Source organism: Phyllostomus hastatus, unplaced genomic scaffold, assembly GCF_019186645.2.
Source record: "Phyllostomus hastatus isolate PE091 unplaced genomic scaffold, TTU_PhHast_1.1 phas_contig_133, whole genome shotgun sequence".
NCBI lineage: Eukaryota > Metazoa > Chordata > Mammalia > Chiroptera > Phyllostomidae > Phyllostomus > Phyllostomus hastatus.
This window is the reverse complement of record NW_025333577.1, coordinates 1,412,654-1,435,707: the sequence shown is the minus strand read 5'-3', so window position 1 is coordinate 1,435,707 and position 23,054 is coordinate 1,412,654. Positions and strand designations below refer to the sequence as shown.

Below are 23,054 nucleotides of genomic sequence, written 5' to 3'. Positions count from 1 at the left end.
TACCACCATCAAACCAAGAAGGAGCGATGACCATAAAGATGTGATAGGCTGAGACCCTGAGGGACTCTCCACTCACCTGCGCAGGATTCATCAGCGCTGCCTGGAGGGCGACTCGGGAGGGACACCTGCTATGTGCCGCACTCCGAGCGTTGGTATAAAATGGCGTAAAGAGCTCCCTAGATCCAAACTGCAGCCTTTGGTAGCTGGGGCACCGGAGACGGGGCTAGAGCTGGTGTCAAAATCGCACAGGCGCAGGACACACCAGCCACGTCACTCGCCTCCCTTGCTTAGCCCCCTAGAGACACCTACACGCGTGTTGAAGCCACGTGGTCCCCTTCTGACCGCCAACTGCACGCTGACGGAAATGCTCCTGGAATCAGCAGGAAGTTCCACCCCATTCGGAAGTGCCCCTCCTCTGAGCACTCATTGGCCCAGCACAAGGCAAAAGCGCAAGCAGCCACTTTTCCGTAAGACAAGCTACCTAGCCTATGAGCTCACGCACTGCTTCCCTTTCCCATGGCAACCCACCATTGGCAGTGTAAAAACAGACCGGAAATAGAGACTTTGATTTGCAAAGACGGAGGCAAAGTTTCACTTTCTCTTAAAAATACCCAAATAGATATTTGGGTATTCCCTGCCCTCAGACAGAAGTTATCCGCGGGATTTAGGAATGTGTTAGAAATGCAAGCTCTATGGCCCCACCCGGACCTAGTGAATCAGAACGGTTTGGTACGTCGCAGCACTCTGCTTTAAAGAATCCTGTGGTGCTCACTCCAGTATGACCACCTCAGGGGCTGCTCCGACTACAATGAGAAATACGAAGGCCCTCAGAGTGCTTATCATATGGTTAGTGCTCAATAAATAATAACTATACTTATGGGTTGTTTTGCTTCCCGCAGTTTGTTACTCCTGGTCCTCCAACGTCTAAAAATATTAAATGCGAAAGTCCAGAAATTATTCACAAACTTCACGATGAAAGCATGCCCTGTCCTGCTCCAGCTCACCTGGGACATGAATCACTGTTTTCCAGCATGTCCTCTACATACGCACGTGTGTGTAGGAAAAAGCATACACTGTATAGGGTTCAAAGCTATTTTTGATTTCAGCATCCAAAGGGGGTCTTGGAAGTATTCTCTGTGATGGGGGCGGGGTTGTTACTGTTTTAGTGTTAACTAATTACTGACATTAGTGTTAACATCATAATGCTTTCACATACACTGCTGTGAGAGGTAAAAACTGGGATGCTTCTTTGCAGAATGCTTGGCATTTTTTATTTTTAAAAAATATGACTTCCTGATCAGCAAGTAGCCTTCTAGGTTTTGATTAAAAGTTTCATGTAAAGAGGACACATTTGTATTACCTGACTTATTTAGTTATTTCTTAAACCACAGAGCAGTAGGGTTTCTTAAATTATAGGCAGGCTTGTTACCCAAGAGACATTATTATCGCAGGGTACACAACTTGGATCTTGGGGATATTGGGATTAACTGCCCTCAGGCCTGTATTACATGGTATTAAGCTTGTGACACGGGATGTCATCTAGTTCATAGTAACCAGGACCTTCCTCTCCCCTTCCTGTCCTTCCCTTCTGACCATCAGGGCAAGTAGACTGTGGTACAAACATGTGATCATGGGATGGCCCAGCTGAGGCTTCAGGTAATCATTAGGCCCTTTCCTCATCAATGCACCATCAGCATGTATCACCTGAACCTACAGCCCCCCAAGAAAAGTACTAAATCCTGGGGAGGTGTAAAATCTAGAATCACTGAGAATATCTATCCCCAGGGTAGTGCACAAAGGCAAGAACAATTAAGACACAATTCACACTCATTTCTACCAACATTTGATTGTCTGCAATACATTTAAATGATTCCAAATTAAGTATGAGGAAAGCTGGGACATGCTATCTTAACAGATGTCCAAAAAGAGAAAATGGGATTAGTAAACATCCAGCCAGTTTGTCACAATCCATCAATTTGCTCACCAAGTATATGTATTTTATTATCTCCCCTATGCATTTGACACTGTCACCCAACAACTCAAAACCCCTATAATTACTGAGTTCGTCTCACTGTGAAAAATCTCTAGGGTATGTAGTCCTTTGTATCAGGTTCAAATACTGTTCCTTACTACCAGGAAATTATCAACACAAAATAAATTGTCTCCACCCATACCCAATATATAGGGGTTGAGGGGTATAGCAGAAGAACACACTGAAGATGCTGAAGAAATCATCTCCAATATAGATTTCTATTCTCAACAGCGTTTTTCAAGAGCGAGCATGTGTAGCCAAAAATGAAAAATGTAATAGAAAAGTAACTCACAGGTTATTCATTTAAGGTCAAAGGAAAGTGATCTAGGTGAAAGGTCTGCATCAATAGCAGTAATAAAGATCCAAGATAAGGATCCAGCTGTGCATTAATACAATTGCTCATTGTCTGCATAAAGCATATTATCTTTTTGAGTAAAATAGAATTATGCAATCCTCAGTAATATTCCTTATATTGTCCAAGAAGAAGGTAAAGGTATGAACTCTATGCTCATTTATGTTAAAGTGTTATAATTTTAGCTTAAACATTAATAAAATAGGAGTATATAAATTCCCAACTAAAAACAAAGTTCAGAATGTAAATAATCTATATAAATTTTTAAAAGAAAAATACAAGATAGAGAATTAGTAGTAACCTGGTAGGTTGAAAAAATATCTAGCAATATTCAGTTTATAAGTCACACTTCTAAGACATAATGTTACAGAGATAGATGAAGTAACATCAAATCCACAAAATCTCATCCAGAAAAAAAGGAAAAAAAAGAGAAACATTTCCCAGGTCATCTTGGAAGGACAGTATTACTCGGACACCAACATCAGTACAAAAAAATTAAACTATATATCAAAATGCTCATGATTTCAGACACGGAATTCCTCAACAAAATTCTAGCAAACAGAATGCTGTAATACAGCCCTGGCTGATATAGCTCAGTGGATTGAGGGTGGACCTGCAAGCCAAAGGGATGCTGGTTTGATTCCCAGTCGGGGCACATGGCAGGGTTGAAGGCCAGGTCCCCAGTAGGGGGCGTACAAGAGGTAACCACACGTTGATGTTTCTCTCCCTCTTTCTCCTTCCCTTCCCCTTGCTCTAAAAATAAATAAATAAAATCTTTAAACAAAAAAAACCTGAATGCTGTAATACAGATATAATAAAAGAACTGTATTCCATGACTTGGCGGGGTTTACTGAAAGAATGCAAGGCTGGTTCAAATGCAAAAATCAGTCAAATCAAGACATCATATCAATAGGCTACATCTGAAAAATGACATAATCACATCAATTGAAGGAAAAAATCATTTGACAAAATTCAACACTTGTCCATAATGAAAGCTCTTAAAAAACTAGGAGGGAAACTTTCCAAACTAAAGAACATTTATATGAAAACCCATAGCCATCATATTTAATGATCAACACTGAATCCTTTCTCCCTAACATTAAGAACAAGGCAAATGTGTTCTTTTCCACTACTTCTATTCAATACTACACTAGAAGTTCTATGCAGTACAATAAAGCCAGTAAAAAGGATATGAAAAGTCTACAGATTAGGAAAAGAAATAAGATGTTTACTATTTGCTGATAAGATAAAGAAAACCATGAAACTATATACCCCCCACCCAGCTGCTGTAACTATTAAGCAAATTCAAAAAAGTCACAGGATACAAGGTTAACATATAAAAATTAATACTTCTCTGTAACAGTAATGATCATGTGCAAACAAATTAAAAACTCAATACCACATACAATGACACAAAAAATGTGCCTACAAAAAAATCTAACAATATGTTCAGGATCCACAGGCTGAAAAACACTGATGAAATAAATCAAAGAATATCTAAATAAATGGAACCATGTTCATGGACTAAAAGACCAAGATAATAAAGATTCCAAATCTCACCAAAATGACCTATAGATTACTTTCTAGCAAAATCCCAGCAAGTGGTTTTGTAAATATAGACAAGAACATAATAAATTTTTAATGGAAAGTCAAAAGTAAAGATGGTATGGAAAATTAAATCAATTTTTAAAACAGAATAAAGGTAGAGGAATCATGTTACCCAATTTTAAGATCTAATAATGGCTACAGTAACCAAGATAGTGTGATACCTATACTATCAAAGACCAATGAGTTAATACAGAGCACTCAGAAACTAACCATCACAAATACGCCCAAATGATTTTTGACTAAGGAGTAAACACAATTCAATGGAGGCCAAATAGTCTTTTCAAGAAGTAGAGTCAGAACAACAGAATATACTTAGGCAAAAACACAAGAAAGAAACTCAACCTAAACTTCATAGGGTAATACAAAAATTAACTCAATATAGACTAGGGATTTAAATGTAAAAGTTAAAAATATAAAACTTTTAGAAAATATTCGGGACCTAGAGGCTGCTGAAGAGGATGAAGAGGTACCTTAACAACAGTACCATTAATTAATACATCAGAAATGGCTTTGCCGACAGTGGCAATACAAATGTCCACAGTCACTTAAAAGTCATCTGAACCCCTAGGAGGGTTCAAATTGAAGACATGATCATCCTTCTGTGCAGTACATGTATTTTTTGTACAGTATATTTTTATGAGGTAATAGTATCACATGTAGCTTTAAAAAAAAAGGCAAAGGAGAAGTTCCAAAATACCCTAAGGAAAGATACTAGTCATTAGTTTTTATACTGGGGCTAACTTCATGGTGACAACAGTAAAATTCACACAAGCCCACATATACGTATGCCTACTTCGTGTTAAAATTCAAGTTAATTTGACAATGAATCCTCACACAATCTTTTTTAAGATTAAAAATAAGATGTGCCCTGGCCAGTGTGGCTGAGTTCATTGGACTATTGTCCTATAAACTAAAAGGTCACAGGTTCGATTCCTGGTCAGGGCACACACAAGAGGCGACTCATTGATGTTTTTCTCGTAATTAATGTTTCTCTCTCCCTCTTTCCCTCCCTTCATCTCTCTCTAGAATCAATGGCCATGTCCTTGGGTGAGGATAAAAAAATGAAATGCATTCTCTGTGTTTTTTGACTTGATCTTATTCTTTTAATTCAGTTACATTTTATTTTGTTTTGACTCTAATTCAACCCCCAGAAAATTGCTGAAGTGAAAGTCTCTCTAAGGAAGACTGAAGCTTAGAAATCAGTCAGAGGGTATAATCAGGATTCATCTGGGGAGGTTACACAGTGACACTGTAATCCTCACTCCACAGAAGAAAAAAAAAGAAAAAAAATGAACAAGTAGTTCAAGATGAAGACTGAGGTTTAGATGGTTAAAGACATGAAAAAACATTTTTAAAAATCTGAATTCATGAGTACTTTTTTAGTGTTTATGTTTGTCACTTTCAAAAAGAAATTTAATAGTCTGAGTGGCTTCTTCTGTATCATATGTACATCTTTATCTGAATATAAAAGCATTTCATAATTTAAGCCTTCATATTTCTCAGAGACTCAGGCTGCTCACAGGTAGAGACAATGCTGTAGAACAAAGGCTTTTGATTAGTGTTTTCAAACATCCTCAAAAGCCTGACTCTCCTGATTGACAGAAGTGAATGTATATACAGAAAAAATAAGGGAACAAGGCCCTCTGATCTGTGAAAGAAGCTGTGGTTGCATTCGTCTTTTTGCCTCTATGTCTCCTCCTTCTTTGTTTAAATACCCCTGAGATAATTTTGCAGTTTTAAACTAAGGAGAAAGATGTGGCTTGAAGGTTTTGCTGGATCAAAGTTCTGGATGAATTCTCAGATGCAGAATGGGATTCTAGGCTGAGTCAATTTCTAGTATGACTCATTAGAAGACAAGTGATATCCTGCAACAGGTTTTTGCACAAGGAAGAAAACTGGGGTGGTAGTGGTGAGGCAGGGAGGGTTCCCTTTGGTATAAATAGTCACATTCTGACAAAAGAATCACATTAAAAAAATCTTTCCCCAACAGGAGGTTCTTGGAGATTGAGGATATCCACCTGTGAAGGGTCTTCCTATTTCTATTCTACTTGACAGGGTTTCTCCCAGTATGAACCCTTTGATGCTGACTGAGAGATGAGCTGCGACCAAAGGCCTTTCCACACTCACTGCATCCATAGGGCTTCTCTCCAGTGTGGATAATGGAGTGTCGAATGAGGCTTGTGCTCCAGCAGAAGGTTTTCCCACACTCCATGCACTCATAGGGCTTCTCTCCACTGTGAATCCGCTGGTGCCGTGTGAGGCCTGACCTGCGGTTAAAGGCCTTCCCACACTCACTGCACTCATAGGGCTTCTCTCCGGCATGGATGCTGATATGTCGAATGAGATCTTTTCTAGTGCTGAAGGCTTTCTCACATTCTTTACACTCAAAAGGTTTCTCTCCAATATGGGCCCTCTTATGCAAGATAAAAGTATAGCAGTAGGTGAAGGCCTTACCACATTCATTGCACACAAAAGGCTTCTCCCCAGTGTGGATGATGGAGTGTCGAATGAGGTTTGCCCTCTGGCAAAAGGTTTTTCCACACTCCATGCACTCATAAGGTTTCTCTCCACTGTGAATCTGCTGGTGCCGCGTGAGGTATGACCTGCGGTTAAAGGCCTTTCCACACTCACTGCACTCATAGGGTTTTTCTTCGGTGTGGATGCTGAAGTGTCGAATGAGGTCTGAACGATTGCTGAAGGCTTTCCCACACTCTTTGCACTCATAGGGTTTCTCTCCAGTGTGGGCCCTCTTATGCAAGATAAACGTGGAGCAGTGGGTGAAGGCCTTTCCACATTCACCACACACATAGGGTTTCTCCCCAGTGTGACTTCGCTGGTGCTGCTTGAGGTGTGACCTGCGGTAAAAGGCCTTGTCACATTCTAGGCACGTGTACGGCTTCTCTCCAGTGTGGATGACGTAGTGCTGAATGAGGTCTGTGCTGTCACAAAAGGCTTTTCCACACTCCTTGCACTCAAAAGGTCTCAGTCCGCTGTGAGTCTGCTGGTGCCATGTGAGGTGTGACCTGCGGTTGAAGGCTTTCCCACACTCCACACACACAAAGGGCTTTTCTCCTGTGTGGATGATGTAGTGTCGAAGAAAACCAGTCTTATCACGGAAGGCTTTCCCACATTCTTTGCACACAAAGGGTTTTTCTCCTGTGTGGCCCCTGTTATGCAGGACCAAATTGGAGCGGTGGGTGAAGGCCTTTCCGCACTCACTACACACATAGGGCCTCTCTCCAGTGTGGATCCGCTGATGCCTCGTGAGGTGTGACCGGCGGTTGAAGGCCTTTCCGCACTCCAGGCACTCAAAGGGCCTCTCCCCTGTGTGTATCAAGTGGTGCTGCAGGAGATGGGTGCTCTTGCTAAAGGTTTTCCCACACTCTGTGCATCCATAGGGCTTCACTCCAGTGTGAACTTGCATATGTCGAACCAGGAAATATTTCTTGTTAAACACTTTCCCGCATTCCTCACATGTATAGGTCTGTTTTCCTTCATGAATTAAGGAACCTTTCACTGTTCTGTGTGATTCTCGTTCAGATAAAGCATCTCTTGTACGGCTTCCTGGAGACACAGGCTCCTGCATGGTCAGGGAGTGCAGACCACTGTTTCTCCCTAAACTGCCACATTCAGGGCTCAGTTTCACAAGGAGCTTCTCCCTTGGGAGATCTGTCCCTGGTCTCCGGTAGCCTTCCTGAACTTCTGATGGTCCATCTTGGTATTTGCCTTGCCCCACCTGACTGTTCCCTGAGTCTTGCTGAGTCAGTCGCTCCTGGGGTGAGATGTCCTCAGACAAGGCCTGGTGGGAAGGGCAGGGCTCTGTGGTCTTGGGTTTTGTGCTGTCACCTGAAGGGAATTTGGAATTCAATACACAAAAGGGTTTATTAATGATGGAAATGCAGAAGAAACAAAATCACCATTTCAGTGAGAACAAGGAGAGGAAAATGGTTGTTTGAAGCTGCTGTGTTTTCAGATCTGAAACTCAGGTTTGCAATTCCTTTTTTTAGTTCTTAGACTCTTGAAACCTTGAGAGGGGAGACCCAGAGGGAAAGGACAGATGTGGGGCAGAGGGTCTGGACCAGGGGCACCTGTACAGCTGAGATGGGAGTCAGGAAGGCCAGGAAGGCTTCCTTGATGGCGTGTGTGCCTTATGAGCGGAGTTCTACGAGAGCGGTAGAAGTGGCCAGAGAAAGTGGGAAGCCCACCTCAGCCTTAGGACATAGAATGGGGGGGGGGGGAGCAAAAACAAAAACCAGTCTTCTCAGAATCAGGGAACAACAGTGCCTAAGAGTACAGGGTTGGTGAAAGTGGGGCCCCCAACAGGATTAGTGTCCTTACAAGAGGAGACAGGACAGCTTGCTTCTTCTCTCTGCCACGTGAGAACAGAACAAGAATATGACCACCTGCAAACCAGGGAGTGGGCCCTCACCAGGTCTGCCAACACCTTGATCTTGGACTTCCTAGTCTCCAGAACTGTCTGTGGCATTCTTGTTACAACAGCCCAGATAGACTAAGATAGTAGGGTGTGAGTAATGTTCGCATTCTTGAGTCTGGTGATGTTAAGTGCATTACTTTCAAAAAGAAATGAATCCGCAAATAAACAATTTAATTAATAATCAATCAGTCAAGGTCCTTCATGAATCAGGGATGGCAATGTGTCATAAACTAAGGTTTACGATTACTCAAAGCAATAAACCTGAGTTCCACTTAACAAAAGGTGAGGGCACATGGGTACTGTGGTTAAGATCATGGTCTCTGACCACAAAAACTCTAGGTTCAAGTTCCAGAAAAACTCACTATTAGCTTTGTGGCACCTGGTAAGCTACTCTAATTCCATAAGCCTTCATTTTCTCTTTTTCTTCTTCTTCTTTTTTTAAATATAGTTGATTGATTATGCTATTACAGTTGTCCCATTTTCTCCTTTCACTCCCCTCCACCCTGTATACCCTTTCCCACCCACTTCCCCCTCCTTTAGTTCATGTCCATGTATCATATATAAGTTCTTCAGCTTCCGCATTTCTCATACTATTCTTACCCTCCCCCTATCTATTTTCAACCTACAATCTATGCTATTTGTTCTCTGTACCTTTTCCCCATCTCTCCTCCTCCCACTCCCCTGTTGCTAAACCTCCATGTGATCTGCATTTCTGTGGTTCTGTTCCTGTTCTAGTTGTTTGCTTAGTATCTTTTGGTTTTGCTTTAGGTGTGGTTGTTAATAATTTTGAGTTTGCTGTTCTTTTCCTATACATGTTTTTTTTTTTAACCTTCTTTTCTTAGATAAGTCCCTTTAACATTTTATAAAATAAGGTGATGATGAACTCCTTTAGCTTGACCTTATCTGAGAAGCACTTTATCTGCCCTTCCATTCTAAATGAAAGCTTTGCTGGATAAAGTAATCTGGGATATAGGTCCTTGTCTTTCTTGACTTGGAATACTTCTTTCCAGCCCCTTCTTGCCTGGAAGGTCTCTTTTGAGAAATCAGCTGACAGTCTGATGGGAACTCCTTTGTAGGTTACTGTTCCCTTATCTCTTGCTGCTTCTAGGATTCTCTCCATTTTTACCTTGGCTAATGTAATTATGATGTGCGTTTGTGTGTTCCTCCTTGGGTCCAACTTCTTTGGGGCTCTCTGAGCTTCCTAGACTTCCTGGAAGTCTATTTCCTTTGCCAGAATGGGGAAGTTCTCCTTTATTATTTGTTCAAATACGTTTTCAATCTGTTGCTCTACCTCTTCCCCTTCTGGTACCCCTATAATTTGGATGTTGGATCGTTTAAAGATGTCCTGGAGTTTCCTAAGCTTCTCATTTTTTTGAATTCTTATTTCTCCATTCTTTCCTGTTTGGTTGTTTTTTTCTTCCTTCTGGTCCACTCTATTGTTCTGAGTCCCAGTTTCCTTCCCATCACTATTCGTTCCCCATGCATCTTCCTTCATCTCTTTTATGGTAACCTCCATTTGTTCATCTAATTTGCCACCAAAATCAACTAATTCTGTGAGCTTCCCGATCACCAATGTTTTGAACTGTGCATCTGATAGGTTAGCTATCTCTTGTTCGCTCAAAAGGATGAGTTCTGGGGCACTGATTTGTGCTTCTGTTTGAGCCATCTCTCTCTCTCTCTCTCTTTTGGTCTGGTTGCTCCTGTTAGGGTGAGGGGCGGAGCCTTAGGTGTTCACCAGGGCTGGGCACCCCAGTCGTTAGACTGTGACACTGTATGTGAGGGTGGGGTCAAGAGGGAACAATGGCAGTAGCTCCGTTCTCCGTGGGACCTCAGTCCCTTCCCTGGGATCCTTGGTTGCGCGCTCTGCCCTGCTCCACAATCGCCGCCTCACTGTGTCTGTCAGCTGCCGCTTGCGTACTCAGGGTCCACCCGCTGCGATCTTGTGTGCCCCAGATGCCTTATGCGCCCAATTCTCCCTGTTCTCTGAGCCGCAACCCGGGCCCGGCTGCTTGTCTCCGCCCCTCCTAGTGGTCTGGATAAACGCGTCTATTTCAACTTCTTGGCTGTCCAACTTCCATTCAGATAAATTTTCTGTCAGTTCTGGGTGTTATTCTGCCTCTAAATTGTTGTTGTTCCAATCTTGGTTGTGCGTGGAGGTCCAGTGCATCCACTATGCCTCCATCTTGCCGGAAGTCCCATTTTCTGTTTTAAATAATAAAGCTAAAAATAGAGCCTGCCTTATAGAACTGTGGGCTGAAGTTTTATACATTGCATATACCATGCTCTGTACAGTGTCAGACACCAAACAAAAAAAATTAATGCATGTTAACTTTAATTCTTTATTATGGGTTAGCCACATAATGCACTTCTGGACCTAGCTGGGAAATATTTTAAGAATGTGTGAACTAACGTTGGAGAGTATTAACAGTAGAAAGAATGGGTTGTGAGATGTTTGATGAACCAATGTTAGAGTGGTCACCAGAGTGAGAGGAGAATGAAGGTCTAGTGAGAACAGGGTCAGAGAATCTAAGGGGTCCAAACACTTGAGTACAGTACCACCTAGATGTCTGTGTTGTGTTCGTGAGCTCATGTGCATGGGGGTTACAAGGGTCGGCTCAGGAGCAAGAACACCTCAGCTCTAATTCTGCCTGTACAGATAAAAAATCTTATAAAATCTTAATTCTGTGTGTACAGAGTCAGCTGACACTGGACAGATTCTTCAGCTGTTCCCGTTCCAACTTCCTTTCCTGGAAGACAGGAGATTCTCCGTCTCTGTCTCCCAAGCTGTTGTGAGGATCAAGCGAGAAGATGCCTCTAAGCTTTTGGCACAATATCAGATTACTGAACTGCAGGAGCTCAGTAAGTCATGGGCCAGGCTGTATTTGAGAATTAGCAGCAGAGTAGCGAACATGTAAGGAGCAGCTTCCAAGCTCTGGTTGGTGCAGAAGAACCTCCATCAGGGCCTTAAAGAGCAAAGGTAATGACTTTACCAAGTGCTGGTGAAGATGGGGAGTGATGGATTTTCTCACCTGTGAGTCGTGGAAATATGAGGGAGCAGCCACTCTGCTCAACAGTCTGTGAGTTTCCATGAAAGCTGAATGCACTCCTACCTCATAATCTGTACCTCTCATAGAAATCAGTTCTTACATGTACCAAAAAACATGGCAAGAATATTCTCTGGCCCTGGCTGGTGTGGCTCAGTTGGTTGGAGCATTGTCCTATACACCAAAAAGTCACAGGTTCCATTCCTAGTCAGGACACATGTTGGGGTTGTGGGTCTGGTCCCCAGTTGGGGTACATGCAAGAGGCAACTGATAGATGTTTTTCTCTCATATTGATGTTTCTCTACCTCTAGGCAGGGGTTATTCAGCAGAAGAGGCTATGGAGGTTGTGAGCCCAATGAGGTGCTGGAGATACTGTATTGACCTAGATGGTAATTACAAAGGTTCATACATATGCAAAAGTTTATCATGTTGACCTCTTCAGATTTTTGCACAATGCGGCATAGGAGTTAAACCTCCTTTAAAAATTACAAGAGCCCTACCTGGTGTGGCTCAGTGGACTGAGTGCTGGCCTGCAAATCAAAGGGTTACCAGTTCGATTCCCAGTCTAGGGCACATGCCTGGGTTGCAGGCCAGGTCCCGGGTAGGGTGTGCATGAGAGGCAACCACACACTGATGTTTCTCTCCTTCCCTTCCCACCTCTAAAATAAAATAAACACACAATTTTTAAAAAGTGCAAGAAATACCTCTGGCTGGTGTGGCTTAGTGGATTGAGTGCCGGCCTGTGAACCAAAGGGTTGCCGGTTTAATTCCTAGTCAGGGCACATGCTTAGGTTGTGGGCCAGGTCCCCAGCAGGGGGCATGTGAGAGCTAGTCACATACTGGTATTTCTCTCTCTCTCCTTTCCTCCCCATCTCTCTAAAAATAAATAAATCTTAAAAAAATAGTACAAGAATTCACAGTAAATGGGAGGCGTGATATGCAAGTGTAGACATTTCTTGTAAGAACAGACAACTTCTGCAAGAAGAGCGATTGTCCAGGGAAAGGAGAGTTGATGTTGGTGTCAAGCCATCAGAGAGGCATCAGCACCCTTTATTGACTTTCCTCAAATGTGAGGCATTGAGCATATTTTTACGCTGTGTAGAAAATGGATAAAGTTACAGAAGAGGGAGAAAAGAAGTGAAGAGGGAGCTTCCCGGAGAAGGTGTGATCTAGAGTCTGGGGTAGGAACTGGTGGTGATCAGAGTGAGACTTTCCCAGATAGGTAAGAAGAGAAGTTACATAGAGAAGACATTTAGATTTAGAAGCAACACAGGAAGAAGACTCTGTTTTATTTTCCTCTTTTTTTTTAAAAGATTTTATTTATTTATTTTTAGAGAGAGGAGAAGAAAGGAAGAAAGAGAGAGAAACATAAATGTGTGAGAGACACATTGACTGGTTGCCTCTTAAATGCCCCCAGCCAGGGACCTGGACTGCAGTCCAGGCACGTGCCCTGACTGGGAATCAAACCAGCGACCTTTCAGTTCACAGGCTGGTGCTCAACCCACTGAGCCACACCAGCCAGGGTAAGACTCCATTTTTGACATGAAACTGCTGAGACAGCAATGATACAGCAAGATCATACAACCTCCCTGGGGCCATAAGGCTACTGTGTGTTACAGCTTGCTTTATGCCAGACAACTGGAGCTGAGAAAACAAAGGTACCTCATACACCCCAGGACTTCTCCCAGGAGTGGTAAAGAGTGTGACAGGGCTGTAGAGTGGGAGACAGGACAACAGATTAAAGGTTCCATGGATCCCAAGCCTCCATAGAGGCTACAACAAGAGAATCACCACAAATGGAGAGGCAATGGTGACCTCACTGTCTGCAAGTGGCTGTGACCCCTGACCTGGCCAGCTGTTGGCACCCACCTGGGCAGGAGCTTGGGGAGAGTCCTCTCTTCAACATCTGTAACTTCAGGCTGTGCTCCAAAAGGTAGATCAGTTCCGGTTTAGACAAAGGACAGCCTGTTGACAGGAAAGAAAGAAGAAATGGTGATCTGGGTAAGAATAAAGAAAACATCTCAGTCTAGTCTGGGACTTCAGGATGTGGAGGAGACCTTGGAATGAAGCTGCTCCCATCCATGCAAACAAAATGCTGCAGCCTGGAAACCACTGCAAAAATACCATTGTTAGGCCCACACACTGTAGACATCAGGGCTGGCTACGTATACAGCACCCATTCTCTTTGATTTCAATCCTATGTCTAAATGGTACCTCAACACCATTCAGACATATCTCCTGAAGAGCCTTTTTAGTTAATCCAAGTCAGAGGCCTCAACCTCCCTGTGCATCAGCAACCTTGGGGGCACCTGGTTACCACCACACGGAGCAATTCAAACAAAATCTTGCCCAGTTGGTGCGGCTCAGTGGATTGAGTACTAGCCTGCAAACCAAATGGTTGCTGATTTAATTCCCAGTCAGGGCACATGCCTGGGTTATGGGCCAGGTCCCCAGTTAGGGGAGTGCAAGAGGCAACCAAATGACATCTCTTGTACCATTGTTTCTCTCCCTCTTCCTCCCTTCCTTCCCATCTCTCTAAAAATAAACAAATGAAATCTTAAAAAAAGATATCTCTGAGGTAAGGCTTGGGCACTAGTAGATGCCACACACTTGCCAGGTGGAGGTAGCCCACCTGGGAGGTCTCTGTCATCTCACAGATGGCACTCCTAATCACGGGTGGTCTGAGATCAGCACATGACCTATACTAGTCACCCTGAGCAGAGAAAGTTTTATTCCAGAAAGGGCCAAGGGAGGCACCTGCAGCCCCTGTTGTCCTCACAACTCCTGTTAGGGAACCAGCCTGAACATTAGGACTGAGAACAGGAAGGTAAAATAAAAATGTTTACTTGTCTTAACTGACCAAGAAAAACAGTGGGTTCAAAATAATACCAACAATATATTGGATTATGTATCCTTATATGTATGTGTGTGTGTGTACATATATATGCTTAAATATAAGTAAAATAAATGACAGCAATAATGCAAATAACAGGAGGGAGAAATTAGGATTTTTTTAAGGTTTTATTTGTTTTTAGAGAGAGGGGAAATGGGAAAGAAACAGAGAGAGAGAAACATTGATGTGAGAGACAATCATTGATCAGTTGCTTCTCATATGCACCCTGACTGAACCTGCAACCTAGGCATGTGCCCTGACTGAGAATGGAACTGGCAACCCTTCATTTTGGAGGATGATGCGCAACCAACAGAGCCACACTGGTCAGAGTGGAATTAGGATTATTTTTGTTATAAGGACTCAAGCTACCTGTGAAGTGGTATACTATGAAAGTGGACTTAGATTAGTTAAATGAATATTGCAAACTCTAGGGCAACTACTAAAAAAAGTGGAAAAAAAAGTATAAGTCATATACTAGAAAAGAAGAGAAAATGGAATAATATAAAATACTCAACTGAAACCACAAAAGACAGAGAAAGAGTGGAAGAGCAAAACAGGAACAAAGAACATGGACAACAAATAAAGAACAATAACAAATCTGGTAGATATTAATGTAACTATCAATAATCACTTGGAATATCAAAAGTCTAAATGCTCCAATCACAAAACAAGAACTGCATGTTTTCTACAAGAAACCCACTGTAAAAATAAAGACACATATAGATTAAAAGTAAATGGATGGAGAACATATCATGCTACCACTAATCAAAGAATGTAGTAGTAGAGCAGAATTAAAACAAGGAAAGTGATCAGAGGTAAAGAAGGGCATTATATAATGATAAAGGGGCAAATTTTCCAAAAGACAAAAACATCCTTAATGTGTATGTGCCTAAAAACTAATCACGGCATCAAATTATATGAGGCGAAAACTAATAGAATAACAAGGAGAAACAAATGAATCCACACGTCACAGCTGTAGACGACAGTACTTGTCAGAAATGGACAGATACAACAGACATGAAATCAGTAATGACACAGTTGTAATCAATACATCAATTAATTGGATATAACTGACAGCTACAGACTACTTTATCCAACCGCAGAATATACATTCATCTCAAGCTCACATGAAATGTTTACCGTGACAGATCATATTCTGGTCCATAAAACACACCTTAACAGATTTTTGAAAGAATAGAACTCACACAATGTCTTCTCTCAGACCACAAAGGAATTAATTAGAAATCAATAAGGGAAAGATAACTTGAAATTCTCCAAATACATGGAGATTAAGCAACATGCTTCCAAATAACAAATGAGTCTACGAAGCAATCTCAAGAAAGTAAAACAATATTTTGAACTAAATGAAAATATAACTTAGCAAAACTTTTGAGATGTACTGAAAGCAATACTTAGAGGAAAATTTATAGTACTAAATGCATATTTTTTAAAAGAAAAATCTAAAGTCAATTATATAAATTTCTACCTTAGAAAAGCAAGAACAAATTAAATACAAAGTAAACAGTACAGAAAAGTAAGAATTAGAACAGAAATCAGTGAAATTGAAAACAAGAAATTAATAGAAAAAAAAAATCAGTAAAACCAGAAGCTGGTTCTCTGAAAAGATCAATAGCATTGGTAAGCTTCTAGAGAGACTAAGAAAAAAAAAAAGAAAGAGAACACAAATTCCTAATATCAGCGACGAAAGAGGGGGCATCACTACAGGTCATATGGACATTAAACGAATATTAAAATACTATTAACAACTCCATGCTTACAAATTTGATAACCAAGATGAAATGAAACCAATTACATGAATGACACAATCTGCTAAAATTCACACAAGAAGAAACAGACAATCTTAATAGGGCTATATCTGCTAAGGAAATGGAATAATCAAAACTTTCCAAAAGAAAAAGTACTAGCTCGGATGGGTTCACTGATGAATTCTACAATACACTAAAGGAAGAAACTATACCAATTCCCTAGAATCTCTTCCAGAGACAGAAGCAGAAGGGATATTTCCAGACTCTATCTAGGAAGCCAGCATTACTCTAATACCAAAACCAGATAAAGACATTCAGGAAAAATGCAATATCTCTCATGAATATAGATGCAAAAAAATCCTCCACAAAAATATTAGCAATTCAAACCCAACAATGTATAAAAACATTATACACCACAACCAAGTAGAATTTATCCCGGAGATACAAACTTGGCTCAACATTCGAAAATCAGTTAATGTAATCCATCACACCAACAGGTGAAAAAAAGATCATACAAACATATCAATAGATGCAGAAAAGCATTTGATAAAACCCAACATCTATTCCATTAAAAAAAAAAGACAACAACTCTCAGCAAACTAGGAATAGAGAGGAAATTCCTTAAATTGATAAAGAACATCTACAGAAACCCCTACAGCTAATATCCCACTTAAAGGTAAGAAACTTGAAGCTGTCCCACTAAGATCAAGAAAAAGGCAAGGATATCTTTTATCAGCACAGGTTTTCAACATTGTACTGAAAATACCAGCTAATGAAGTAAGACAAGAACATGGAATAAAACGTATTCAGATTGGAAAGTAAGAAATAAAACTTTTTTTTAAATTTTATTTATTTATTTTTAGAGAGGGAAGGGAGGGAGAAAGAGAGAGAGAGAAACATCAATGTGCGGTTGCTGGGGGCTGTGACCTGCAACCCAGACATGTGCCTTACTGGGAATCAAACCTGCGACACTTTGGTTCACAGCCTGCGCTCAATCCACTGAGCTACGCCAGCCAGGGCTAAAACTGTCTTTATTGGCAGATGACAAGATCATATACACAGAAAATTCAAAATAATCAATGAAAGACTTCTAGAACTAATAAGCAATTATAGCAAAGTTGCAGGATACAAGATTAACATACAAAAGTCAATTGCTGGAATGACACACAGAAGGTTGGCATGGCCCCTGTGCAAGGATGACACACAAATTCATGAAGTGTTCCATAGTTTTTTAAAGTCAATGGCTTTCCTATATACCAATAATAAACTAGTGGAATTTGAAATTTAAAACACATTACCAGGCACAAAAAAACCTGCACATGGACATTTATAGCAGCTTTATTCATAACTGCTAAAACTTGGAAGCAACAGACATGTTCTTCAGTAGGTAAATGGATAAAGGATATTGTACATCCACACAATGGAATACTACTCAAAGCTGAAAAGAAATGAGTTATCGAGCCATGAAAAGACATGGAGGAATCTTAAATACATATTACTCAGTGAAAGAAGCCAATCTGAAACTATATTACAATTTGGAAAACACAAATGGAGTCAATAAAAAGATCACTGGTTGCCAGGTGTTGGTGGAGGAGCAAATACGAATATACAGGGCAAACAGGATGTTTACTGCAGCAAAAATACTGTGTATGATATTGTAAGGATGGATACATGTCATTCATTATACATTTGTCCAAACCCACAGAATGTAAAATAGCAAGAGTGAACCCTAACGTAAACTGTGGACTTTGGGTGATTATAATGTGTCAGTGTAGGTTCATCAGCTTTAACAAATGTACCACTCTCGTGGGAATGTTGATAATGTGGGGAGGCAAAGGGTTTATGAGAAATCTCTATACCTTCCTCTTGATTTTAATGTTAATGTAAAACAGTTGTAAAAACAGCCTTTAAAAAACAATTACCATGTATAGGATATAACATATCCCAGTGTCTGCGCTAAGCAAATTAAAAAAAAATTTTAAATGGAATTTAATATAGGCACTAATTTAGAAAAAAAAAAAGACATTTAAAATATCAAGTCTTTTCATTCAGAAACAAGGAGTCTTCATTGATCTATGTAATTTTTCAGGCTGTAATAAGCAAAATGTTGTATTATTCTTCCTTCCATGAAAAGTTCCATTTTAGGTTTTCTGTACAGTATCCACATGAAGTACATAACGTGCTCAGCACCATTTTATACATGAAGAAACCAAGGCTCAGGCGGATAAAGTGATTGGTTGAAATCATGAAATAATAAATGCCACAGCTGAGATGGAAACCAGGGTCTAGCCATCTGTGGCATCTGGCCTACTTAAATACAAAGCCATACAACACTGTTCTAGAAAATGCTGAATCCAAGTGAGATTGATGGCCATGACAATGAGGACAATGATGAGATCATTAAGAGTAGTGAGCAGCAGGGGTCACAAGTGCTAACCCTGCACACAGCAAGGTATCACCAGGTATTGTTCTAAGACATTTACTTTCAAAACAGCCCTGTTGTTGGGAACCGCCCTGACTGGTATCAGAAACTGAAACCCCCGCCTAGGCTAAGGCTAAGGGAACGCCCTTGGAACCGTGAGCCGGCAAGGAGACAAAAGCTTATCTTCCTGGCAGGAATGCTGTTTCTGCTGCTGAACCCCAAAAAAGCTTGGTTGGTTAGCCAAAGACGGGTAAGATTCCCCACGGGGGAACAACCCAAGCCAGGCACGATCACTTTGGGAGGGCCCCCAAAAGAAGGACTTGGGGGGGCTGCAGCAAAAGGGGGGTGATGGACCCTCACTCCTCGGCTTTGACAAAGTCTGAGTTCTCAGCGTCCGGAAGAAAATCTCCTTATCTCTCGGTGGCCTTAGTTCCCTGCGCTCCACCTAAGCCTGAAACAATGACGGGGAAGTACAGCTCGGTACTGGGAAGTGCGGATTTCCCGGGGGTGATCAGGCCTAAGAAAGAACATGTAAATTACTGTGAAACCTTCTTTGTTCAAGAATGCTCTCAGTTGAATGAGGAGGGTCTTAGGAGGAAGCTAGTTTGTTCCTCAGCCTTACAGCTCTTTGACCCCCAACTCAATAGACCGGCAGAGCTCTTTGTTTTCTATATTCCTTACTTCCCCTAATGAGTATTGTACGTTACCTGAGTTATTATGCAAAATGAGCCTAATAAAAGCAGGTATGGACTGTAAATCGGCACGCTCCCCACTAGGGGGGGTGGCCATTCTGTCCCTACTTCCCCACAGAAACTGGTTTGTCTCTGTGCATGTGTGTTTTTTCTCGCGTATTGTCGAGCCATCCACAGTGTGCCGTGGTCACTGCTAGCCGGTGACCCACGCGCAACACCCTGTGAAGCAATACTGTATTATCTCATTTTACCTATGAGATAACTGAAGCCCAGAAGGCTTCAGTATCTTGCCCAGGAACACACAGCTCAAAAGTAGCAAAGCAGGACTAGACACCAAAAGTTGGGTACCAGAACCTCATCTTCAAAGTGCTACGGTAAGGAGGAAATGGAGAACACTCCTGTATAGGGACAGCAGGCTCAGACCAAGTAGGCTGTGGTGGTAAGAGGAGAGTGTGAGCAAGAGAATTCAATTCTCAGGACACAGGGTGCAGAGGAAAGGGCAGACTTATGGAGGTCAGACTTCAGCATTTCAAGAACCACTAAAAATAAAAATTGGGGATCTGGCCAAGTGGGTCAATTGGTCGGAGCATTGTACTATGCACCAAAAGGTTAGGTTGCAAGTTCAATCTTGGTCATGGCACGTACAGGAGGCGACTGATGTTTCTCTCTCACATCAATGTTTCTCTCTCTCCTTTCCTCTAAAATCAGTGGCCATATACTCAGGTGAGGATTAAAAATACATATATACATACATAAATAGGTAATTTAAAAAATAAATAAATAAAAATTGGGAATTCCACATAGTGATTTGTTCAAATTGAGACATTTGCACAAATGTCAAATATCATCTATTATCAATATTTCACACACAAAAAAAGACTGTATATCAAAAAATGCAGAGCTTTTCAGTGAAGATGTACCTCTTAAATTGACTAGATTAAGCTTTACAAGAGACTCACTGCAATGGCCCTATTTTCCTTACTTGCCGAGGAGCATGCTGGGAGAATTAAATGAGTGGAGAGAAACAATGAAAATATACAGAAAGAAGCAGAGACGAGAAATGTCTGGGTTACCACTTCCTTCTATAAAACAGCTGGGTCAGAAAAAGCCATTGTGAAAAGACAGTGACAGAAGCTGACCCACAGGGATAAGCCAGAACAAGATCATGCTCCTCTAAGTCCCTATGCCAGTCCCTCAATGAGCCCAGCTGGAACGTCTGCCTTTGCATTCTGTGAGGCACCCCCCTTCCTCCCAACACATCCTTATCCTTTGGCTGTGACCAAAGGGCAAATTATGTCTTTTGCCCAATATGACTGAAGCTGGAGGTTGGAGGGTAGGCAGACTACAGAGGCCTTCTTGACCAGCCAGGCCTGGAGACAGAGGGCAAAATGAAGGAGGTAACAGGTCCTCTACTTGGCAGAGCTAGGGAGGACTCACCCAGAGACACCAGGAGCGTGCAGGTCTCCAGCATCACCTCCTGGTACAGGGTCCTCTGGGCCAGGTCCAACTGCCCCCACTCCTCACGGGTGAAGGTCACAACCACATCCTCGAAGGTCACAGACACCTGGAAAATCAAAAAGAGGCAGCAGTATTGGTCTTGGGACTACTGGATTAGCTCAGAGATGTACCTCTCAACGTAAAAGGTGCAGAGAGACCAAACACCTCCTGAGGGTGGAGCCCTGTGCTGGGCTCAGGGAGGCAGACACTGCTTTGCACTGTTGACAGCTGGATAGGAGACAGAAGCATATTATGTGGAGCCAATGGAAAGGACACTGGATCAGGACCATCCTATGTGGACTGTGAAGCACAGAATGGTGAGGACTCTGAGATGTCGAAGGAATGGAAATGGATATTAATAACGAAAAAAATACCAATAATAATTACAGCAACTGCACTTAACACTCACTGGTCCTTACTGTGTGCCTGCCTCGTGCTGAGGGCTTTCTCTCTGGTGCGTTAAAGTATCTGGAAGTCCCTGACTCTGAAATTATGTTGAGATGTAAATGTAACATTTTCAAAATCAACACTTGCCTCCAAAGTGAACATGGGACTGCCCTTCATTTCTCAGAACCTTGATTCTGGATCAACACAGTAATTCTCACTGAGCAACAAGTTATAAGAATTAAAATATAGCCCTGGTTGGCATGGTTCAGTGGATTGAGTCCTGGCTTGTGAACCAAAAGGATACTAGTTCACTTCCCAATCAAGGCACATGCCTGGGCTGCAGTCCAGGGCATGTGAGAGGCGACAGATTGATGTTTCTCTCACATGTCTAGGTTTCTCTTCCTCTCTTTCTCCCTCCCTTCCCCTCTCTCTAAAAATAAATAAAATCTTAAAAAAAGAATTAAAAATATATGTATATTTGTAAAAGAAACAATGGGGTGACTGGTCACAGCCTATGAAGTCAATACCATCATTATCTTCATGCCCGTCAGAGACCTGCAGTCCAGGGAGCTCTACCATTCACCCAAAGTTTACATGTGTCATGAGCAGAGGCAAAATTTGAACACATGTCCTTCTAGTCCATAGTCTAATGTCATAACCCTGACACTCCTCCATTACCAAAGTAAAACCACAGTTGATGAAGATGGAAACCACTTCAAATAAACTTCTCAGTTCCATTCATCACAGCCACCATGAAAAATATTTCTGTGGACATGGACAGAAGAACAGACTCATGACCACTCATCCACCTCACAGGAGAGTTACCTGAAGTGGTGGTACCTGATTGGGAAGTGGCAGGAACAGCTCCCATTCTGCACCCTGCAGAATCCCAGGGAGCATCCTCAACGAGCCATCATTTCTTTATTCTACCTGAGTCCTGACAGCTTGTATTCCTGAAGAAAGAATACTTTAGGACCAGGGACAGGAGCTGCTGAAGACAATGCAAACTGTGTACAGAAGCTACGAAATCAGAACAGGGTGATATCTACCCTGGCTGAGCATGGAACATTCAGCAAATGACCATACAGTCTGGCACTCCCAGAGCATGTCTGAGCAGATGGTGAAGAGGAGAGCACACAGGGGCTGTGGTACCCTCACAGATCCTCTGAGAACTCCTTAAACTAGCAATATACCTTCTTTCTGTCCACCCACTTCCACCTGCAGAAATGCATGCCCCCTATTCATGCTCAAGAGCATCTATGGGAAGGAATCTAGCTGGGTTTGCAAAGTTTACTTTATGTATTAGCTGCAGGCCTCCCTATACACTGTTTCTAGAAAAGAGGGTAAAAATACAGACTGCTGAAGTCACATACTAGTTATTAGTTTCGGCCACTTAAGGACCACGGTGAATTTGGGCCTCAGGTAGTTCTTGTCCGAAGCAGTGATAACAGAACTCAGCTCTGAGGATTGAAGATGAAGTGAGATGACATATTATGCCTGCCTGTCAGCCTACATAAAGGACTCAATGCTTTTTGGTTGTTCTCTCTTTGCTCCCACAACGCTCTAACCAACTGAGCCACCTCGCCAGAACGGGCCTTCTCAAAATAGGTGACATCTGGGTAGAAGCCACAAGGCCCTGCAGAGACATTGGAAGAGTCTCCAGGCAAAGGCCAGTGCACGGTCATAGGCAGGGAATGGAAGATGACGAGGCCACGGTGAGGATCGCGTGCCCGCAAAACAACGACCCGGAAGGTCAGAGGTCGGCTGGGGGCGGGGTACGGACTTGCAGATTAAAGTGGCGTCAGGATTTACGGACGTGATGGGAGCCCCGGAAAGGAACTATCATTCGTTCTCCGCCCACTGACTGAAAACATGTCACAGACGCGACACTGTTATAAATAAACGAAAAGGACAAAGAGGAATCCA

The 23,054-nt window shown here is 42.1% G+C and overlaps 1 protein-coding gene and 1 pseudogene across 2 annotated transcripts in view; one reads left to right on the top strand and one right to left on the bottom strand.

Annotated features, from left to right (window-relative positions):
• Nucleotides 1–5,072: 5,072 nt before the first annotated feature.
• LOC123826487 (zinc finger protein 805-like) overlaps nucleotides 5,073–23,054 on the bottom strand; it is a 40,243-nt gene continuing 22,261 nt past the window's right edge. Inside the window, exons 2-4 of one of the 2 annotated variants that reach the window (XM_045850479.1) lie at nucleotides 20,682–20,808; nucleotides 13,341–13,436; nucleotides 5,073–7,838 (exon numbers count right to left, since the gene is read on the bottom strand). In XM_045850479.1, coding sequence (XP_045706435.1) covers nucleotides 6,037–7,838; nucleotides 13,341–13,436; nucleotides 20,682–20,808 — 2,025 coding nt within the window. In that variant the 3' untranslated portion in view covers nucleotides 5,073–6,036. The remainder of the gene's footprint in view (nucleotides 7,839–13,340; nucleotides 13,437–20,681; nucleotides 20,809–23,054) is intronic. The other variant, XM_045850480.1, reaches the window with a different exon arrangement.
• LOC123826956 lies at nucleotides 17,262–17,361 on the top strand (annotated as a pseudogene).